Source organism: Balaenoptera borealis, assembly GCF_965194805.1.
Source record: "Balaenoptera borealis genome assembly, chromosome: 20".
Classification (NCBI taxonomy): domain Eukaryota; kingdom Metazoa; phylum Chordata; class Mammalia; order Artiodactyla; family Balaenopteridae; genus Balaenoptera; species Balaenoptera borealis.
The window spans coordinates 58,969,953-58,992,739 of NC_138879.1; the positions used below are offsets into that span (position 1 = coordinate 58,969,953).

General features: G+C 37.8%; 1 protein-coding gene across 23 annotated transcripts in view; it reads left to right on the forward strand.

The window, feature by feature from the left end:
- The window catches only part of NCOR1 (nuclear receptor corepressor 1), a gene marked incomplete at its 3' end in the record, with an annotated part of 145,681 nt that overhangs the window by 43,988 nt on the left and 78,906 nt on the right, over positions 1-22,787 (forward strand). For 15 of the 23 annotated variants that reach the window (XM_082374037.1, XM_082374041.1, XM_082374030.1 and 12 more), the window contains 7 exons: positions 9,260-9,373; positions 14,749-14,805; positions 15,368-15,420; positions 15,754-15,780; positions 17,833-17,899; positions 20,208-20,380; positions 21,672-21,762. In XM_082374037.1, coding sequence (XP_082230163.1) covers positions 9,260-9,373; positions 14,749-14,805; positions 15,368-15,420; positions 15,754-15,780; positions 17,833-17,899; positions 20,208-20,380; positions 21,672-21,762 — 582 coding nt within the window. The other 8 variants (XM_082374043.1, XM_082374022.1, XM_082374033.1 and 5 more) reach the window with 3 other exon arrangements.

Genomic DNA, 22,787 nt, shown 5'->3' on the forward strand with positions numbered 1-22,787 from the left:
TTCTTTTTCTTTTTTTTTCCCTCTGTTTTTGGGAAGGATTCTTGACTTTTTTGCTCTTGGTATTTGATGGTTTTGAGTCTTTTCCATTATGGTTTGATTTTATGCCTTTTTGGCTGGAGTATCATATAGATTTCTTTGCTGGAGCTTTTTCTTCAGCTTCCTCTTCACCTTCATCAGCAAGTTTTGCTTGTTTTCTGTGGAACCTTGCTACCACTTCCAGATATACTTAGGGGTTTCACGTCCTCCTCTTCTTCATCGTCTTACTCTGCATCTTCTAAGTGCTGTCCACTGATAAGTACAAGCCCTGAACTACTTTTAGACCACACGTAGTATTGTTTCAGAGCCCCCCAGGGAAGCCATTGGCCGTACAGACGTTATCAACCTTGCCAGGGCTGCTTTGCTTAGGCTGCCTCTGCTTCAAGAGTGTGCACTTCATCCTTTGCACCAGCCCCGAAACTGACCCTTCCTAAAGATAACCGCTCATTTTCATCATTCTCCACTTTGAAGTGATAATCTTTGTTGGTCTTCAGTTGACAACTAAAAGATAGTTCTGGGGCCTCAGGGGCACACACTTAGGTGGGAGAGAAGGTGGACGGAGATAAGTGACTTCCTTTCAGAGGACAGCTGAGCAGGACAGAGTCATACTGGGGCAGAAAGTTTTTAATTGTGATGAAGTCCAGTTTATTTTTTCTTTCATCACTTGCGCTTTTGGTGTCATATCTAAGAACCTTAATCCAAGTTGCATAATCCAAGGTGACAAAGATTTATACCTATGTTTTCTTCTTGAAGTTTTGTAGTTTTAGCTCTTACATTTAGGTCAGTATTTTTGGTGAACAGAATTTCTGTAGATTTTATATGAGACTACCCTGGGACCATTAAAAGAGTTTACTTATATTGTCTTTTTAAAAGTTTTATAGTTTTCTCATCAAATTATTCTTTTTTTTACAATTTATTTTTATTTATTATTTTTGGCTGTGTTGGGTCTTTGTTGCTGTGCGCGGGCTTTCTCTAGTTGTGGTGAGCGGGGGCTACTCTTCGTTTTTGGTATGCGGGCTTCTCATTGCGGTGGCTTCTCTTGTTGCACAGCATGGGCTCTAAGCACACGGGCTTCAGTAGTTGTGGCGCGTGGGCTCAGTAGTTGTGGCTCGTGGGCTCTACAGTGCAGGCTCAGTAGTTGTGGTGCATGGGCTTAGTTGTTCCGCGGCATGTGGGATCTTCCCAGACCAGGGCTCGAACCCGTGTCCCCTGCATTGGCAGGCGGATTCTTAACCACTGCGCCACCAGGGAAGCCCTCATCACATTATTCTTAATCCACCAGAAATTGAATTTTTGTGTCTGCCTCAAGGTAGGGGTCAATATTCATTTTTTTCCCTGTATTGATAATTTAAAAGTTCATCCTTTTCCAACTGTTCTACACTTTTAGCTCTATTATAATTCAGGTTTGCATCTGTATATGGATTGATTTCTGGGCTTTGTGGTCTTTGTGTTCTTTGTGGTATTGATGCAGAAATATAATAGATATCCTTCTGATTACTAGAGCTTTATTCTTTTTTTTTCCAGTGAGGCAAACCCCACTTCTGTGGGCATGATTTAGCTTTTTAAAAGTTTTTTACCATCTCATATAACTTTTAGAATCATATTTTTCAGTTTTCCAAAATATCTTTCTGTAATTTTCACTGGAATCATATGTAATACAGAAATCAGTTCCAGGATGACGGTATCTTTATGTTAATGAGTCTTCCAGTCCGTGGCTGTGGTATATCTGTCTATTTAGGAGGGCTTTCATGTTTTATTACTTTCTTTTATATGCCTTGTGTTAGATTCAACTCTAGGGGCTTTATATTTTTGATGCTATTGTTAATAATATCTTTTCAAAAATTATATTTCTTCTAACTGTTGCAGTTTTTTTTTTCACATGCTAGAATAACTTTTTTAAAAAAAATTGAAGTATAGTTGATTTACAATGTTGCATTAGTTTCAGGTGTACAGCAAAGTGATTCATATATATATGGTCTTTTTCATATTCTTTTCCATTATAGGTTATTACAAGATATTGAATATAGTTCCCTGTGCTATACAGTAGCTCCTTGTTGTTTATCTGCAGTCTTTTTTTTTTTTAATATATGCCAGCAACCTCCCTAAATTATCCTTGTAATGTTAATTACTTATTTGTAGATTTTTTTTGGGTTTTCTATGTAGGTAATGGTCATATCAACAGTAAAAAAAAAAAAAAAGACAGTTGTTTCTTTCTTTCCAGTTCTTAAACCTTTTCCTTACTTTTCTGTTGCCTTATTGCTCTGCTTAAGACTGCAGTGCAACATTGGGACTTCCCTGGCGGTCCAGTGGTTAAGACTTTGCCTTCTAGTGCAGGGGGTGCGGGTTTGATCCCTGGTCTGGGAGCTAAGATCCCACATGCCTCCGCAGCCAAAAAACTAAAACATAAAACAGAAGCAATATTGTAACAAAATTCAATAAAGACTTTTAAAATGGTCCACATCAAAAAAAACTTAAAAAAAAAACCCTGCAGTGCAACATTGAAAGTGGTTATTCTTGTTCTTTTCTGCTTTTTCAGGAATGCCTTTTACTTTTTACTACCACTGGTTATGATGTCAGTATTATAGACATCCTTCCTCAGATTGGGAAATTCCCATCTGGTCCAGTGTGCTGAGAATTTAATCATGAGGGACATTGAAGTTCACCAAATGCTTTTTCTGCATAAGTTTGTTGATCTAATTATTCTCCTTTAAAATATATTAATAGGATGAATGACATCAGTTATTTTTCTAGTGTTAAATCACCTGTGGATTTTTACGTTTAACCTAACTTAGTCATGATGTATTATCTATTTTTAATAAATTGCTGGACTTGACTTACCAGTATTTATTTTGGGATTTTTGTATCTTATTTGTGAGATAGATAAGCCTGTCATTTTCTTTTCTTATATGGTTCTTGTCTGGTTTGGTAACAGATCATGCTAATGTCATAACCTTTCTAAACTCTGAAATAGTTTAAGATTGTAATTATTTGGTAAAATCAGCTGGATCTATGGGGTATTTTTTGTGTAAAAAGTATTTTTAAATTAGTGATTCAATTTAAGAACATTCACTTCTATTTCTTCTGGAGATAGTTTTTTCCCTCATTTTAGGGAATATAGTTGTATCTTCTGTATCATCAGTTTCTGCTTCTTATTTCCTCTTTGATTTTATTCTGCTCTTTTATAATTTGTCAACATTAACTTTTCAGTTTTTTCTTCCCCCTTCTCCCTATGCACTACTTTAACTTCATTCAGCAAGCTTTAATTTATAATGCATTTTATTATCCATCCTGGTTTCCTTTTCAACTCCTGTATTAATAAAAGTGTTCTTTTAAATTTCTTATATATAATGTTTTCTTGACTATTTTTGGTTATTTGATTTCTAACTTTATTGTGGCCAGGGAGTATGGTCTCTAATACCCAGTCTTTTGAAATAATTGGTTCTTGAATTTTGGCCTAGATGATGATCGATTTCATAAAAATACTCTGGGCATACTTGAGAAGAGTATATATTCTCTACTTAAAAAAATCATCCATGTCTTCTCTCATTTTTGTCTGTAACTTATCAGTTACCACTATGATTTTGGATTTGTATCTTTTTCCTAGTAGTTCTCAATTTTTAAAAAATTGAGGTAAAAAAAATTGACATGCAACGTTATATTAGTTTCAGGTGTATAACATAATGATTTTATATTTGAATGTATTGCAAAAAGATCTCCACAATAAGGCTAGTTAACCATCCATCACTACATATAGTTACAGAATTTTTTTTCTTGTGACGAGAACTTTTAAGATCTACTCTCAGCAACTTTCAAATATACAGTACAGTGTTGTTAACCATAGTTACCAAGCTGTACTTTACATCTCCATGACTTATTTATTTTATAATTGGAAGTTTGTACCTTTTGACTATTCACCCATTTGGTCCATCTCCCCCCTGCCCCTGCCACCACCAGTCTGTTCTTGCATCTACCAGCTCCTGTTTCTTCCCCTCCCCTCTCCTCCTTCCTTCTTTCCCCTCTTTCCTTCCTTTCTTTCCTTTTCTTTCTTTCTCTCCTTCCTTTCCTTCCTTCCTTTCTTTCTTGCCTACCTTCCTTTACTTCTTTCCTTCCCTTCCTGTCTTTCTTTCAAGATTCCACACATAAGTGAGATCCACCGGTATGTGTCTTTCTCCATCTGACTTCACTTAAAGTAATGCCCTCAGGGTCCATCCATATTGTTGCAGATGATGAGATTCCATTCTTTTTTTATGGGTGAATAATAGTCCATTGTGTATATATACCACATCTTCTTTATCCCTTCACCTGTTGGTAGACACTGAGGTTGTTCCCATGTCTTGGCTATTGTGAATAGTGCTGCAGTGGGGCCCGCTAGTACCAGCATCTACGCAGTGGGGGAGCTCCCAAGAGTGGCTGCTGCCAGTGTCTTGTGTCCCAAGGGTGAGCAGTGGCTGGGTCTCCCCCCCCCCCCCCCCCCGCCTCTCTGGGAGACTCTCCAAGACCAGCAGGTTCATATTAATATGGAAACATGGGCCCCTGATTTTATTGATGCTTCTCTTCATCTCTTCTGTCATGAAAGGGAAACTAAACACAAAATATGCCCCAGGAAAGTATGTCCAAGCCTAAATTCAGATGCGTGCTAGGATTCCAAGATTTCTGCCTTTCAGCCCAGCTCTTGAAGAAATTTATACAGTGGCAGATGCAAGATTTCTCTGTAGAAGAGACTCAGGAATGGTGATGTGTTTGCAAGGAAGAGCTGGGGCTAAACTGTCTTTTAGGCAAACTTTATTTGCCTAAAACTAGGCTTGTTTGGAGTGAGCTGCCAAATCTGCTAGTGAATTCACATTGCCCTGGGAAGCCTGCTTTTTGGAAAGTCTTCAAGAAGTATTGAACTTTCAAAAAGGTCTGAAAACTATAATTGACCCTATATGTGAAGGCTCGTGAACTAAACTGGGTTCTGACAATGTGGACAGCAACCTCCCAGTTACCGCTTTCCATTCTCAAGTGGCGCTGCTTCAGCTCTTGTAAAATCCTCAAATTCCTACCTTAATGGCCAGGAGGAAATCAAACTGTGGAACTAGTCTGCACCTCCGAAGCCCCAGCAACCCCGAACTCTGTTATCCTCCCTTTCATTTCCCATTTTGACCCCTTTTAATGATGACCCCCCCCCCCCCCAAAAAAAACTGCTGCAGTGAACATGGGGGTGCATATATCTTCTTGTTTATGTTTTTTTCTTTGGATAAATACCCAGAAGTGGAATTGCTAGATCATATGGGAGTTCTATTTTAATTTTTTGAGGAACTGTTTCCGTAGTGGCTGCACCAATTTACATTCCTAGCAACAGTGCACAAGAGATCCCTTTTCTCCACATCCTTGCCAATGCTTTGTTTACCATAAAGTCTGCTTCGCCTTATACTGATGTAGTTAGGTCAGCATTCTTTTGGTTGATATAGGTTAGTATATGTTTTTCTTTCCCTTTACTTTCTGTGCTTGTATTTTAGGTATATCTCTTATATAAGTATGTATCTGGGTTTTGTTTTTTATTGAGTCTGGCAAACTGTCTTTCCACAGGGTAATTTAGTTCTTTTAAATTGACGATGATGTTCCCTGGTGGTGTAGTGGTTAAGAATCTGCCTGCCAATACAGGGGACATAGGTTCGAGCCCTGGTCCGGGAAGATCCCACATGCCACGGAGCAACTAAGCCCGTGCGCCACATCTACTGAGCCTGCGCTCTAGAGCCCGCGAGCCACAGCTACTAAGCCCACACTCCGCAACTACTGAAGCCCAGGCGCCTAGAGCCCGTGCTCCGCAACAAGAGAAGCCACCGCAATGAGAAGCCCGCGCACCGCTACGAAGAGTAGCCCTCGCTCACTGCAACTAGAGAAAGCCCACGCGCAGCCAAAAATAAATAAATAAAATAAATAAATTTATTAAAAAAAGAAAAAAAAATTGATGATGATGATTGGTAATATCTCAATTATTTTTAAACTATTTTATGCTTTCTATTTGTCTTTTTTTTTTGGCCTCACCATGTGGCATGTGCGCTCTTAGTTCCCTGACCAGGTAATGAACCCATGCCCCTGGCAGTGGAAGCACAGAGTCTCAACCACTGGTCCGCCAGGGAAGTCCCTGTCCTGTCTTTTTTATGCTGATACTGATGTTCTTGTTTGTTTTTTCCAACCCTTATTTTGGATTGATTGTCTTATTCCATCTTCTCCTGCTCCACCAGTTTGGATTTTATACATTATTTGTTTGTTTATAGTGGTTCCCCAGAAATTTTAACGGTCTGTTTAACTTGAAGCCTAAAACTAAGTAGTATCTTAACCAACTTCTTGAGTATAGGAGGGCATAGAATTTCTTGATTTCTTTCTTTCCTCCCGACTTTTATGCTATTGTTGTCATATATTTTAGTTCTTTCTTATTTTCTTAAAACTGCCAAAGACATTATTATTTTATATGGTCAATCTTCATTTCGGTTCACCCACATATATGTCATCTTATTTGCCCGTCATTCCTTCTTGCAACACAGATCTTCTTCCATTTGTGAGAATGTGCTTCCTCTTGAAGAACATCCTTTAGAATTTCCTTTAGTGAGGATCTGTTAGCTGGAGAGTTCAGTGTTTGTTTGGTTTTTATAACTTAACTGTTGTCTTTTACTTATGCCTGTTAATTGAAAGGTATCTTTGTTTGGAATGTGGTTATTTTCTCAGTTTTCCCTGCATGCTGTCTTTTTCCTTTCATTGTGAAGAGATCAGCCCTTAGTCTAATTTGTGTTCTTTTGTGGAGAGTCTGAATTTTTTCTCTGGCTACTTTCAGTAACTTTTTCTTTGAGTGCTGTTGTTTTTACTATGATTTCTTTAGGAGTGGGTGTTTTTTTTTTTTTAATCTTTCCAGGTTGAGACTCACTTGACTTCCTGAATATGTTAGAGTTTTTCATGAGTTCTGGAAAATTGCTTAGCCATTATCTTTTTTACAAAACCCTTTCCTACAGTTTATCATCTTTTGAAAGTCCTGTTAGATGTAATATTTTATCACTCTGTCTTCCATGTCTCTTAATTGCTTTTCTTTCCGTTTTTTCCTTCTTCAGGCTTCATTATGTGCAGTATCTTCATTTCTGGCATATCTGCTGTCAAGTGTGTTTTCAATTTCAGTAATTATGTTTTTATTTTAAACATTTATTTATTTATTTGGCTGCACTGGGTCTTAGTTGTGGCACGTAGAATCTTTTAGTTGCAGCATGCATGTGGATCGAGTTCTCCGAGCAGGAATTGAACCCATGCCTGCTGCATTGGGAACGTTGGAGTCTTACCCACTGGACCACTAGGGAAGTCCCTCAATAATTATGTTTTTATTGCTGGAATTTTTATTTGACTCATTTAAAAAATCTGCTTGGTCATTTAAAAAATATCCCCCCCTTGCCTTTTTTTAATATGTTGAGCCCTCTTTTATTTATTAAATCATATTAGATTTATTGACAATTTTTTTAAGTCTTAGTGAGTCTTATCCTTCTGGGTTGGTCATATTTTTACTTTTCTTTAGTTTCTTCATGTATAAAATAGTAATAATACTAATAACACCAACTGAATCATGAGATTGTTGTATGAGTTGAGATAATGAATGTATTATATAATGTGTCACATAGTGAATGCTCAATAATATGTAACGCATTAAAATAATTAAAAATAATGAGACATAGTGTATGACTTATGAGATATACAGGAACTATAGATTTTATTGAAGAATATAAAAGACAACTTGAGTAAATAAATACAGCAGAATAGAAACACAGTATTAATAATGTGAGCTCATGTTAATTCACATTTTATACAATTTCAGTAAAAATTCTAACTAAATTTATTTTTAAAGTTTGCCAAAATTATCGTAAAGTTAATGTAAAAGAATAGGTGAGGAAAGTTTGTTTGTTTTGTTTTGTTTTTAGACTTTCTGTTACTGTGGTTTTGTCCCAGGGCTACTTAGCTACTAAGAACAAAATGTGATTTCCTGAAACTTGTTTATTTCTTTCTCTGCACCTACTTAACGGAGATTCTAAAAGAAGGCCCTCTGAACAAAGGAATAAAAGGGCATGGTTGAAGAACTCATTCCCATAAAAATGATCTCAGAACTCCAAGTATCTTTTGCTCACACAGATAGCAGGTTGAAAGAGTACTTTCTGTTCCAAAGTGGAAGTGGTCCTCAAAGCTTCTCTCTTGGAGGATTTTTATCCTTTCATTTGGGTACGGTCTGACTTAAATGACTAGGAACCTTGACTATCAGTCTTACTTGGTAGTATAGGTGACTTTTTTTCTGCTAGGCCTTTGGTAGACTTAACCATCTTTACCTAATGTCTTTTTTATCATTTCATTCAGTGAACTTATATCCATGTAGCTATTTGTTGAGCATTTACTAGGTATCAGGCACTAGTTAGGTGATGGAAGACAAAAAGCAGTGAACCTAGCTGAGTCCTTACTTACTTCAGTAATAATAGTAGGTAATAGGTACTGACTGTTTATAGTTGTGCTTGACATATATTGAGTCATTTAATCTCTCAGAAAGCTATGTGGTAGGTAGGATTAATATCCCTACTTTACATGTGAGGGGTTTATATACTTGCTCAAGATTGAGGTCCTAGGATCAAACCACTTGTAAAGGGCGACCCTGAGGCTGAATCCTGGGCACAGTAATTCAGGTAGGCTCCTGCTTTGTGACTGCACACACCAGCAGTCCATATTCTTTTGGTTTTCCCAGGGCCTCTTCGCTATAGAATATAAAGTTTGGCAGGGGAGTAGGGTAGAGGATGGTGCTGTGCTGACTTAAGGATTAACCCTTAAACGTTCTACCGTACTCTCCCCGCCAGACATTAACACATACTGTGTATGTTTACACAGAAAAGCATTATTACAGTGCCACAAAAGGTCATTGTGATAGAGGTAGATGGGGTACCTTCATATGTTTAGATTCTCTTACTATTTTGCTTTAAATTTATCAGAATTAAAATATAAAAGGATTTTTCAAATGATGACTTATGTTGTTTGGTTATTAGTCAAAATAAATCTGATTGGGTTCGTTAGAGCCTTTGGGTCCGGTCCATTAGGCCCTAGTAGATTAAGTGATTACCCTATAGAATCAGCAAAGCATTGCTCAGAAGCATGTGTTATCTCTGGTGATTAATTACTCGTGGGGCTGATGTGCAGCAGATGCCTGACTCTTCGTTTCGGGGTCTCTTAGCAACAGCTCGAAGAAGAAGCCGCTAAACCTCCAGAGCCTGAGAAGCCTGTGTCCCCTCCTCCCGTGGAGCAGAAACACCGCAGTATTGTCCAAATTATTTACGATGAAAATCGGGTAAGTTCATGCCATTCCCGACGGCACAGGCCTTTAAAACCACTGGACTATGCCTTTTCCAGTCATCTGTGTATTCTGTGGTAATATTAATTGTATTAACCTGCTTTCTGTTATAATTTTTAATGTTCTTAAACTTTGACTGAAGCTTGGTGTTTTTTCTTTATGTACTGAAGAAAAGTTGATAGTTGTGTCTTAAATTATTTAATATTTCATTTGCATGTTATATGGTATAATACTATTTTGTGACAGTATAATTTTATCAGCTGAGTCTCTCTCCTGTTATATAAAGAGTGGTAAGCAATTGTGTAGCACATAATACAGCCATTCTGTAGTTTTTCACTTTATAAGCAACATTTAATGCCAAATACACTATTCTAGTAGAGATGGTCATTGGACGTGGAAACGACTTGCATTATCTGCTTCAGAACTGATAGCTGGGCTGTGCTTTGAATTTTAGTTACAAAGTATGAGGCCATTGACCTTTAGGTCAACTTTCTTTTTTAGGTTTGTTAAAATAATTTCTTCTGTCATACTCATAATTAAAAGTGTCCCCGGATTTAGGAAAGCCAGGCCTCAATTCTATGAATAATTTTGTGATGCTGAAGTTGGTTTTTGGCCAGAATCTAGCCCAGGAACTAGCAGTTAAAGGGAAACTGATTTCACCTTAATGTGAAGAAAACCTTTCAACAGAGCTGCTTAACACTGGGCTTCCAGAAGCCCCCAGTTCAAGAAAGAATTATATGCTTTAAGTACTGTGGTAGAGAATTGGCTTGTCAGCTTAAGGTGATCATAAGGTCGAAGCTGGGGATCGTCATTTCAGTTTATTTGCCTTGTAGTGAGTGGAGTCTTACACAGGCATCCTGTAGCAAGGTTAGCCCAGAGCCTAAAGGAAATTGACCTTAAGAAAAGCAGCTGTGAGATAGTCATTAAATACACTTGTATAGGAATGATCTTGGACTCAGGTGTACGTGTGTGTGTAGATAGATAACCGAAAGTCATCAGGTATACAATACTTAAGGAATTTTAAGTCACTGAGAGGCAGAAATATGGGCAATTATTACTAGTTCCTTGACTGGGTTCAAAATCAGTCCAATTTATTGGGCAGAACAACCTACGTGAAGATGAGTCCAGTGAGGGTGAAGGGCAGTCGGTGGAATGAGTGATGAGGACCCCTCAGGGCATGCCTGGAGGGCAGTGACGCCGGGGTCCTTGCGGGGATGTGGCCCCAGGTCAACAGGTGCTCCCTTGTTTAAGAGAAGTAAGGTACATGGATTTTATATGAGATCTCCTGCTTTTAAAAGGCACACTGGAGAACAAGAAAGTACTTCTGAGGGCTGATAGGCTTCATGGCCAGTTTGTGACTTCAGGGGTAAAGTAAATAGGGATTAGAGCTGATAATAATGGAAAAGGATCTTACAAAGTACTGACTTCTTTCTTAGTATGAGTTACTTTTCAAATACATTGAATTCAATGATATTTATTAATTGATTGAGTTTCTTAATTAGCCTTCTCTTACAGGCCTAATAAACAGTTCCAATGTTAGTGAATTCTGCGGTTGCCTGACTAGGATGTGAGGACTGAAAACTATTGAACAAGATCTGATAGAGAATTCAGTTTGTGTTAATTTATATATATGTATTTTTTTTTCATTAGCTAGTGTAGTAAATGTTCCTTGATGCCCATCAGCAGAAACGAAAGCTCCTTTTAGACCTCTTCTTGCCATTTTAGCATTTACAATTCAGTTTGTTACACATTCTGTGAAGACTAGAAGAACCAAACTTGAAATCTGTCTTAATATTAGACTTGCAATGAGGATTGTTTTTAATTCAGTAACCGTAGAAATATCTTTCAAAAAATAGGTTCTTTTTGTATCCCCTGCTGCTAGTCGTCTGCCTTGGTGGTGCTTGTGCAGTAGACCCTGGATGGTAGCAGAAGTCCCCGAGGGGCGTGTTGGGAGCAGGCCGGCTTTCTCACCACTGACCCTTGCCTGCGTCTTCCTCCTCACCATGCTGCCTTTTGTTAGACCTTCACTGCCTTTGTAGCTTTTTGTCATGAATGACCTTACCTATTTTGACACCGAGGGCACAGAGCGATGGGGGGCAACAAGAGTACATCTCCCTCTTGTTCCTTGTTTGACAGTGGCAGATACTGGTTGGCAGTTAAGCCAAATGTGGCCCAAGAGATAGGGGCCCTTATCTCGTATGAGGCATCTTTCTTTTATTTAGAAAGTTAGTGTGAGGCAGAAAACTACCTCAAACTGACAGTTTTATTTTTTTTTTACTTTTTTTTAAAATTTTTATTTATTTATTTATTTATTTATTTATTTATTTATTTATGGCTGTGTTGGGTCTTCGTTTCTGTGCGAGGGTTCTCTCTAGTTGTGGCAAGTGGGGGCCACTCTTCATCGCGGTGCGCGGGCCTCTCATTATCGCGGCCTCTCTTGTTGCGGAGTACAGGCTCCAGATGCGCAGGCTCAGTAATTGTGGCTCACGGGCCTAGTTGCTCCGCAGCATGTGGGATCTTCCCAGACCAGGGCTCGAACCCTTGTCCCCTGCATTGGCAGGCAGATTCTCAACGACTGCGCCACCAGGGAAGCCCTGACTGTTAGTTTTAAAATTGGCTTCCTGGGAGAAAAATTGCCTTGTATCACATTTAAACTTGAGGCTAGGATTCATTTAGTCTCCAAACAGACTCTTCTCCTGGACTGTTTTTAACAGTTCACTTTGCTGTTACCCTTCCCAGTTGTAGGTTCCAAAAATATTTGTAAATGCTCTAATTTAGGCATTGTAATACGTATAGAAAAGAGGGGGTGTGCAGTGAAGCTTTCAGGAACATGTTGTTTATATTTTGATTGAATGATTTGCAAGTGAACGTGGCACCAGAAGAAAGAAAGTGATTGACAGTGGAGAACGTACTTAGTGCCAACAACCTCTGGTCACCGCGGCCATCGTCCTAGAAACTATCGATTTCTCTCTCTTTGCCACTCTGCAGACTTGGTTAATCAATGAAGAGCCTCAGTCCTGCCTCCTGGATATTGGTCTGGTCAATTGCTTCTCTCTTCCTCCTTCGCCAGTTGCTTGATTGGAGCCCGCACCTCTCATAGATGCTGAGTTTCCTTCCTTCAGTCTTTTTTTTCTTTCTAATCCATCCTTCATATTTGAGCCCCCTGACGTGGTTCTCCAAATAAAACCTTTTGATGATTTCCCCCTTTCTACAGAGTAACCCAGCCTTTTCATCAGTGCTTACATGCCTGCCTGGCTGGCCTGTGGCCCAATACTCCTTTCTTAGCCATACCCTACCAGAACAGGTGTGAATGTTCCCTTGACGTTAGTAATTTACCCTGTGATGTTGCCCCTGCCGCCAGGCATCCCCGTGGCTTGCCTTTCTTGTCTGTTGAGTGCACTTGACTTCAGGACCCAGCTCAAGTATCATTTTCTCTATGAAGCCTTTCAAGACTCCTTATCTTCCTACACCAGGAAGGATATCTTATTCATTGTTTCCTTAGTGTCTCGCAGGTGCCTGGCACATAGAACATAGTCAACATATGTTTGAGGCATTAATTACTTCTATCTGTAGACTTAGAATAAAATTATATTATGTAAATGTGAAGGTTTTAAATTAATTTTTTTCTGCCAAACGATAGGTTAATCTGTTCTTAGCAGTTAAGCCAACATGAAGTCAAATATGTAATAAAATTTTGCAAAACTTAAATCTTGGGATATGCAAACACCTTAAATATCAGCCTTTAAAATTAGCCCTGAAGAGGTAAGTGCCTTTACATAATAGGATACCAGTAAATATTTGTCATGATATGATTTCCCCCTTGTCTCTCAGTATTCTCTGTTACAGCCTCACTTAGCCTGCCTGTTCTTGGCATAGACTCTGTGTAACGTGGAGTGCCTCAAGAAAGCAGATTTAAACGTTGGAGAGTGTAGGTCGTCTAGAGAGAATCAGCTGTAGGTGCTAGATATTCCAAATTTATCATCTGTGATTATGTTGTTTGTGTGTTATTTAACATATTACCTTAAAGCTAATAAATTTTCTGAGAATTACATTTTGGCTTTTTGAGATTAGAACATTGTTCTCAACTGCAGACTGTTTTGATTGTTGTAACTTGGGGGAGGGGTGGAGTGCTGCTGGCATCTAGTGGGTAGAGGCCAGGGGTACTACCGAATAGCCTACAGTGCACAGGACAGCCCCCATGACAAAGAAATGTCTGGCCCAAATGTTAATAATACCAAGGTCAACAAATCGACTTAAAACTATCTACAGAAATAGCATTAGCTATGCAAGTTCAGTGGTTTTTTTATAGTTTTGTATATGATATTTTTGATATGTTTATTTCTCATCTTAATAACATTTTAAGTTTCTTGGAGTTTGGAAAGTGCATTACACTACTTTGAGCTTCCTTTGCTAATTAAACATAGTTCTTTTCACATAATATATGCTAAATAAATATTTGAACTATTGTAATTGATAAATGAAAAGGATAATGTTTATTTTAAGGGAACATCTTTCTTTACACTTGGGGATACTGATTGATTCCATTCCCATTTGTGTGTTGCATCAGAAGCCCTGGAGAGTTTCCCAGCCACAGTGCGTGGATGTGGGAGTCTCTGCAGCGGGCAGTGAGCCCTTGTTGTTACTAGTGAGCATGTGCTGGGGCAAGAGAGAGATCTGAGAACCCCCGACACATTTGCTGGATGTCAAATTCCAGCTTAAACAGCTTTAGTATTGAATTTTGTTATATTTCATTTGTCTATTAAAGGTAGATTTCTGTTAGATAGATAGCACTTTGGTCTAGATGATTTTACTTTTGAAAAAGGCATGTAAAAGTATATAATTCAACATTTATTTATTACTGAATACTTTGAGTAATTCAAACTAGTTGTTTTCTCTATTGTTATTACTAAGGTTTTCTTATAATTGGAAAATATGCTCATTATAAGCTTTTCTTCAAAGAGATCAACTTGGCTTACCGTAGTAAAGATTGGCAACTTTAATTAAAATTTAAAAACATAAAATACCATAAAGACATTGAGTTGAAGTATTAAAAATGTTTGAAGGATTCATTTCTAATAGTGAATATCTGTTCCCTCTCCCTGGAATCTTAATATCTATTTGTTTTTAAGAACTTACCAATTCTTTAGGTTTTGCTTTCAATACAAATGTTCAGATTTGACTGAATTTCGTGAGGGAGTTATGAAAATAAAATTAGAGAGTATTTCAGGCTATCATATGAAAGAAGAATATTTGGAAATAAGGATAAGTTTGACTGTAGATTAGTATTTAGGTAAATATTATTAAATTGGAAGTGATTTTGCATTTAGGTAATGTAATTTTTACTTATACAATATAATAATGTTTTTATCTAGAAAAAAGCAGAAGAAGCTCATAAAATATTTGAAGGTCTTGGCCCAAAAGTTGAACTGGTAAGTAAGAAATTTCTTTTTTCATGTCTAGTGCTCTTTTTGTAGCAGTTTTTCTTGGGATAAAATGGAATACAGTCACTTACTTTGGGATGAGAGTGATGTAGCTGGGCAGTAAGGGTGATAAGCTTGAAATAATGTGCAGGAACTTGGTTACCTTTGCAGAAGCATTTTCCTGATTGTGTTTTTGCCTGAGCAGCCATTTAATCACTCGGGTAGAAGGAGAAAGAAGTAAGAACAGAAATAGAAAGCTCTTTGAATCATACTGTTAGGGTAATATTGGTGTTAAATCCTCCTTTGCCCTTGAGATTAAAAAAATCTATGCATGAATTTATTATGGGATACAATGGATTTATGAACTTTCTTAGAGCAGTGGCATTGTTAGGAGATGGGGTGGACAGAGTTATTCAGGGAACCTGAGTCTGGAGGTTTTGGTAGGGCGTCTGTTGTGTAGACCCAGTAGTACTGTACCTCGGCTTCCATTGAGATAGAAATTGTGTCTTTGTCTCTTCATATACATATGACGTACAACATTTTGCATATAAATGTTTGATTTATTTTATAGCCACTCTATAACCAGCCATCAGATACCAAGGTGTACCATGAGAACATCAAGACGTAAGTATTGATCATCTTTGGAGTTCTTCAGTTAAAGACCGTATATTCTGTAAAGAGATCATTTTTATGTTATCTGCTGACATAGTAGTATAATATAGTGTAGGTGTGTTTTAGATTTGTGTAATTTGCTGTCGTTTTACTATATGTTATCTTCCTCTGGCTTCTTGGGGGTTGGGGTAACAGCTTTGAGTTTCCGAGGCCAAAAAATGAAATAAATTATTGCATAAAACTAGCTGGTTTTATAATCTGCTAGTAAAAAAGGTGGATACTTAACATTGAAATGGCTTACCTTGAGGCTTGAATTTTTTGCCTCCTGTTTTGTCTTTTTTTCAGTGGAGTACCTGCAAGGCGCATGATGAAGTAAGATAATGAAGCTTTTTCATTTAAGACTAGTGATGACACCGTCCCCCACCAAGCCACATCTGCCATTGCAAAGTAGAAGTGCCACGGATCATTTTATCATTATTCAAAATCCTATTCTAGGGAAATCCCTTCCATGACTCTTGCTAATGACGGTATTTGTAGACCCTTCTGCCATTTCATGTCCTGGTGCCTTGGAAGCGCTCAGCCACCTCATGTGGGCGAGGAGACTGCTCCAGGTTGTAGTTTGCTTAGCCTTGCTCATCCCAGACACCAGGCCTTTATGGATGCACATTTTGGAATGAGAAAATAAGTGAAAAGAAAACCTAATTTACTGATCTGATTGAAGTAAGAGAGGAAGCTAGATAGGTATCTTTTTTTTTAATTATCATATTTTAAGAGAATTTTAGATGAATTATTCTTAGTTTGTAACAAAAATGTGATATTTCTACTTTATATGTTTTATTAAGTATAACCAGAACATTATACTTATTTACTAGTACCGTTACTAATGAGCACATTGCTATTTATATATATATATATATATATCTATCTATCTTTTTTTTTCTTTTAAAAAATTTTCTTACTGAGAATATGTGCAATAGTTGACTACTTTGCAGAACTGGTGGCAAATATAATTTGCATGGTAGTATGCATGACAAAAATTGAAATTTGAATAATTTTAACTTTTGTTAAGTAAGTGGTTTATAATAAAAGTCATATACTTAGAATTTTTCTGTGAGATGCTGCTATGGGCTTGACAACCCTTAGAAGTAGGTTAGGCAAAACTCATATAAAATATACCTTGTTTTGGAACTGTTGCGCTGTTTTAACATTTTTACAAAGGAGAATAGCAGATAAAATCTAGTTGGCTACTTTTAATGATTTTTTTTTCCGCAAAGCTTCCGTTATGTTTGTGTTCTGTCTTTTCCCTGATATTAGCTGCACAGCAGCCCTGATTTATTTCATGTTAGCTACATTGCCTACTACAGTGCTTATCACACTGTCCTGAGATGGGGTTCTTCATTTAAATTCTTAGGAAACATTTTAAGTTATATTTATTGATTGTCATTTGCTTTTGAGCAGCACATAATTACAATGAGAGCAAACTGAATATATGGTAATGCTCCTACTGTACATCACCTTGTGAAATATCGTTTACTCAGCTGCATGCGTCTATATGAATCGTTCAGTAGCTATTCTTTCATCACCGTCATTTGCTTTGTATGAAATAGCAAACGTTCCTTTTAATAATTCTCTTCATCTCTCGGCTGCTTTTCCATATAGCCAGCTCCTGACTGTCCATGCTTATTTGAGTGGAGCCAGTGTCAGTGTTAGTCCTGAGTGGCAGATAATCCAAAAAATTACTTCTACTTGCCTTGGCTTTGTATTTATATTTGAATAATCAGCTTGAAATCCTTTCTGGAAGTCGGTGGGGTATAAATATTTATATCTGAGCCTGCATGTCATTGTTTTTGAAGGTTGCAGTGCTTCCAATTTGAAAAGTGAAACTATTACACTAAGTTATAAGGGAAGTCTTCCTGTCCTGTCATGTTGGCCTCCGTGGCGTCTTAGAGTGTATTGTGTTGTTTCTCTGTAAAGCAGAAGCCGCCTCTGTGTTGGTGTACTCCCACAGGAGGGAGGGCAGCACATACCTGAGGGAGGAGATAACTTTAAAAGCTCCGCCTTCTCTTACGCCCCCCTCCCTCCAAGAGTGTGCCAAGGTGTTTATCTCACGAGGGTTCTTAAGGAGAATCAGTAACTGTGTAATCAGAACTTGAAAATAATATTTGCCTTACAATTGAATGTAATAACTAAAAATGAACTATTTGTATTAAAGTCTTACTATAGAATGGGAGGAATTTTAGTCAGTTCTAATTATTGCAGGAGTCTTATTTTGCAGGGTGAAAAAAATTAGGGTTAACTTTGATTACATCATATATTCTTAAGTGATCTTCGCTTGTTTTTCAGTGTCTCTGAAAACAAAAAAGTGAATGCATTATTAAATTGTACTTTTTCTTAATGTCATACAACCATATTTTTCTCTTCTAGAAACCAGGTGATGAGGAAAAAACTCATTTTATTTTTTAAAAGAAGAAATCATGCAAGAAAACAAAGGGTGAGGTCCTATCCTTGTTAACTGAAATTTGTGCAACTTTCCCGTCCGCGCTTCTTCAGGCATTCGCTTTCCCATTGTAGTGAGAACGGTTCTTGATCACACATGAGAACAGGTGCTGATTTAGACAGTAACTATAGATGTGACGTAAATATAAAACTAATTCTAGCAACATTTTGATGTCATAAATCACATTTAATATCATTATCAAATTAATTTCTTTGGTCATCTGTGTATAACATTTTCATCTAGCCAAAATAAAGAAAATGGTGAGTAGTTAAAAAAAAAATATGAAAGAGAAATAGGATGATCTACATTTAGTCTCTTAACCCTCAAACAAATGTGGGTAAGTTATGGTCATGCTGATAAGACATCACTGTTCTTTCTTATTAGAAACTGGGTCAGCTAAAGTTCAGCTTTTTCAAATTCACATTGTTTTTCATATTTATTATATGACTTGCAGCCTAAAAATTTTGTGGTTATAATCTTCATGGAAATTAAGTTACAGAAAATATAATGCCAGTATTCTTATTTTTATAGTGTGTTCCTACTAATTTTAGACAGACTATTCATTTAAATTGTTTTTTAGTGAATAAGTGATGTTCTTTGATTCACATCAGAAATGAACTTTGTACCTTGTATTTAAGGACCTGGCAGTTTAATGAATTGTAAGGGTCAACAGCTTTTATTTGGTGTATAACTTCTAACGTTCTAATTTGCCAGTCTAGTCCTTCAGATACTTTCTTAAATTACTGGTCTTGAATCTTTTTTTTTTTTTTTTTTTTTGGCCAAGAGCATACACATATAAATAAGAAATTAGCTAAAGTATTTTTTTCTATCTGATAATTTTGTTGTAATTATGGTGTAATTGCTAAATTTGCTATCTGGAGACACAAACACAGAAGCACGGACTTTGTTTTCATACGTCACAGGGTATTTAGTTACGAAGTTTATATGTTCATTGATTTGCTTAATAAATACTTATTGGCCATTTCCTTTGTCCCATGTATTATTCTACAAAGGGAGCGGGCAGCCATGTGGCTTTAGCCCTTAGGGAGCCTGAGGAGTAAGGGGGCAGGTGAGGCTGCAGGCGATGGCAGTGTTGTGGTCTTACGATGGCACAGGATGTACAGAGGAGCATGAGCGCGTAAGGGGACAGCTGGCGCAGATGTGAGTCATGAGGGGCGTGGCACAGGAAAACCAGTCCTCTGCAGACTTCCACAAGCAGTGGGCGCAGCTCACAGGAAGGGCTGGGCAGTGGAGGGAGGGTGGCAGGTTGGAGAGGGCTGGGCTGGGACTGAGCTGGCAGGGTGGCGAGGAGTGAGGCTGCGCAGGGAAGCCAGGGCCGGGTCGTGCACAGCCCAGGGGTCATGAGGCGGCTTTTAAGTGTTTGAGCTGAGGAAGTGAAGTGTTGAGCTCTGTGTTTTGGGAAGTTGCATCTGGTGATGCCATTCAGGGTGCATGGGAGTCATGTAGGAAGGAGGCCGTTGCTTGAGTCCAGATGAGACCGAGGGGGCGCATAGTGCTGCGCGCGGGTGGAGGCCCAGGAGCGGACAGGCTAGGAGGAGACGGGCATGGGGAGGGCAGTGCTTTCCCCTCGCGCTGCTTCCTGGAGCTGACCGTGTGGCAGGCCCTTTCGTTGTCTCACACCCACGGTCTGGGTCTCGTAGTGCACGGTTCTGTTTTTCTTCTTCTCTGTTTAAAAAATGAGATCATACATTATTCTTTTCTCTAAAAGCATTCGTTCTCGATTTCATGTAGTTTACTGCATTTCTTTTTATCATAAAGTACAACCAATTTCTGACTTTTCCAGACTGTCAAAAATGTTCATTATATGGCATTATTTGTAGTAAGAAAAAACTGCAAGTAACCATAACGTCCAGCAGTAGAGGGATGGTTTAAGTGTGAGTGTTTTCTCTCACATATTGGAAGGACAACAACAAAATGTTAATCCGCTTGCCTTTGGGATTATGAACTATTTACATATTTCTATTTCTCATTTTCCATTTTTTTTGACAGTGAAGATGTAATTGTTATCAGAGTGGCTCATCATTTAGTTTGTTAATTTGTGTAGTCTTAATATTAACTAAAAAATCCAGCCACAATAGGCTCTATGTGTTGATCTTTCGTAGAAAACAGCTCCCTTTCTTTCTCTTCTTTCAGATCAAGGACAGCTTTTCATTCACAGTTGAGTCATAGGCCACATGTACTTCTGACTTAGCTTTAAGAAGTAACCTTTACTTTAAAGTATTAGGTTTGTCAGAATCACAGAGTTTAGTTTAATTATTAATTTGCTACGGGTATTTAATAGGAGCAAAAAATCTGCCAACGTTATGATCAGCTCATGGAGGCATGGGAGAAAAAAGTGGACAGAATAGAAAATAATCCTCGGAGGAAAGCTAAAGAAAGCAAAACAAGGGAGTATTATGAAAAGCAGTTTCCAGAAATTCGAAAACAAAGAGAACAGCAAGAACGGTTTCAGCGGTAAGTGGTTTGATGTTTAATGGCTATGCTGTTTTCCTTTGAATCATACTTTTTTGATCCTTCACAGTATTTATTGTTACCTGAATCTAATCATTAAGAAAGTTCATAAAGAACTTTTATTATGTTTTTCCTCTTTTTTTTTAACGGAAGTATAGTTGATTTACAGTGTTGTGTTAATTTCTGCTATATATAGCAAAGTGATTCAGTTATATATATATACACACACACACACACACACACACACACACACACACACACACACACACACACACACACACACACACACACACACACACACACACATTCTTTTTAATATTCTTTTCCACTATGGTTTATCACAGGATATTGAATACAGTTCCCTGTACTATATAGTAGGGCCTTGTTTATCCATTCTATATATAATAGTTTACATCTGCTAATCCCAAACTCCCAATCCATCCCTCCCCCACCCCTTGGCAACCACAAGTCTGTTCTCTGTGTCTCCGAGTCTAAGAACTTTTATTTTGAATATAAAACTTCATTATCAGCTAACAATGTTTATGCCTTAGTGAATTTAATATTAATTTTTTATATTTAATCATGCTGTTGAATCTAAATTTAAGTGAATATTTTGAAATTAATTCTTCAGTTCTTGAAAATGCTCATTCCTTTGGAAATGAGTTAGTAAGAATAGACTTTAATGTCTCACAGTTCTTCGTTACCTCCCAACATGATCAAAACTCTTAAATTGATTGCTAATTGAGAAATTCTTTGTTATTGGTATGTAGTTTCTGATTTCTTTTTACTTTTAGAGACCAAGTACTTTTGCAAAGGTAGAAGCTTTAGTTTTCTTCTCTACTGTCTCATGAAAGCCCCATTAATCACAATTAAGTTTCTGTCAGGGATGATGATTGTGTTTTTTTCCCATCCCTTTCAAAATGTTTTGTGTATTTTTCTAAGTCGGCTGTCCTGTTCTCTGGAAGGCAGACAAAAGACTGCTATTTGAGATGAAAATGACACCAATAACTGTAGTTTTCCAGAAGTTTCCCATAAACAGTTCTGCCATTGGAACTTAGACATGTAACCTTTAAAAAGAAATCTTAGCATTTAAATTGTTACTAATTTTATAGATAAATGGCTTAAACATATTGCTTAAAAGTAGTTTCTCAGTAGCATTTTAGGTTTCTTCTCTGACTTCTAGTTGATTAAAAAGTCCCATTCAGAAAAGAAATCGATGTGAAAGTAATCTAACTGATATGTCTTCTTTATAAAAGGCCTTTCAATATATCTATAATTTCTCCCTCATATTTAGAGTTGGGCAGAGGGGAGCTGGTCTTTCAGCCACCATTGCTAGGAGTGAACATGAGATTTCTGAAATTATTGATGGGCTCTCTGAACAGGAGGTAAGACAGTTAATTGATTTAATTCAAGTTAATTGATTAATTATTCAGGCACTTTAGCCTCATACCCCATAAACTAAGGGTTTATTTGTATATAACTGAGGGAACACTTATGGCATTTGAATTGTTCCAAAGTTTGTGGCCGACCATTGAAGGTTTTAAACAAGGCCGCCCTGTGATCACATTGCCATTTCTACGAAGACGGCTTTGGCAGCAGGGAGGCCTGGAAAGAGGTGAGGAGGCTGTTAGGATAAAAATAAGGAGCTGAGTCAGGGCGATGGTGGTGGAAACGTGTAGGGAGGGCCTGGTGGAGAGATTGTAGAAGGTAGAGTGGACAGGACAAGTGTGGGGTGAGAAGGAAGAGCAGGTGAGAGGACTGAGCTGCTGGTGCCGCTTCCTAAAAGAGCAAAGGAGCGTGTACTTTGCAGGTGTTTGTATGTCGGGTGGTGGACCTGAGGTTCGGGGGGGTGTCCAGAGTGTGATCTCTAGCCAGCTGAGATCTGATCTGATATTAATAAATCGGTTCTGAATAAGAGTAAATTTCTGTTCCTAACTGAATCTTCGTAGCTGTTTTCAAACTATCTCTGAAGGTCGGTCCAAAAACCATATATTGAGTTTTGCTAGTTTTGGTTTTATAATATGGCTTTTAAAAAGCCTCGTCTCTAAATTCTGAAAGGCATGCTTATTTGAACATCATGGTCCTCTTAAGTAATGAAGACAATTATTATATTGCTATACATTTCAGAATTTGTGGCCATAATCTCTGCAGTGATGACTAACTCTGTGTTAAATTTCTTTGCTCACTTTTTGACTGATTCTATAAGGGGGGCATCTGTAAACAGCCAAAACTAGTATCAGGTGAGGTGATTTCAAGCTAATGTGTCTGTCCCAAACCACACTTTGGTGTTCAGACTGATTGAGAGTACCCATAAAATTAGAACCTTTGTAAGGACTTGACTCTAAGGCAATGTCCGCTTCTAGGAGAAGAGTTTCAGGAAAAAAACCTAGCCTTGTATTGAGGTCAATAC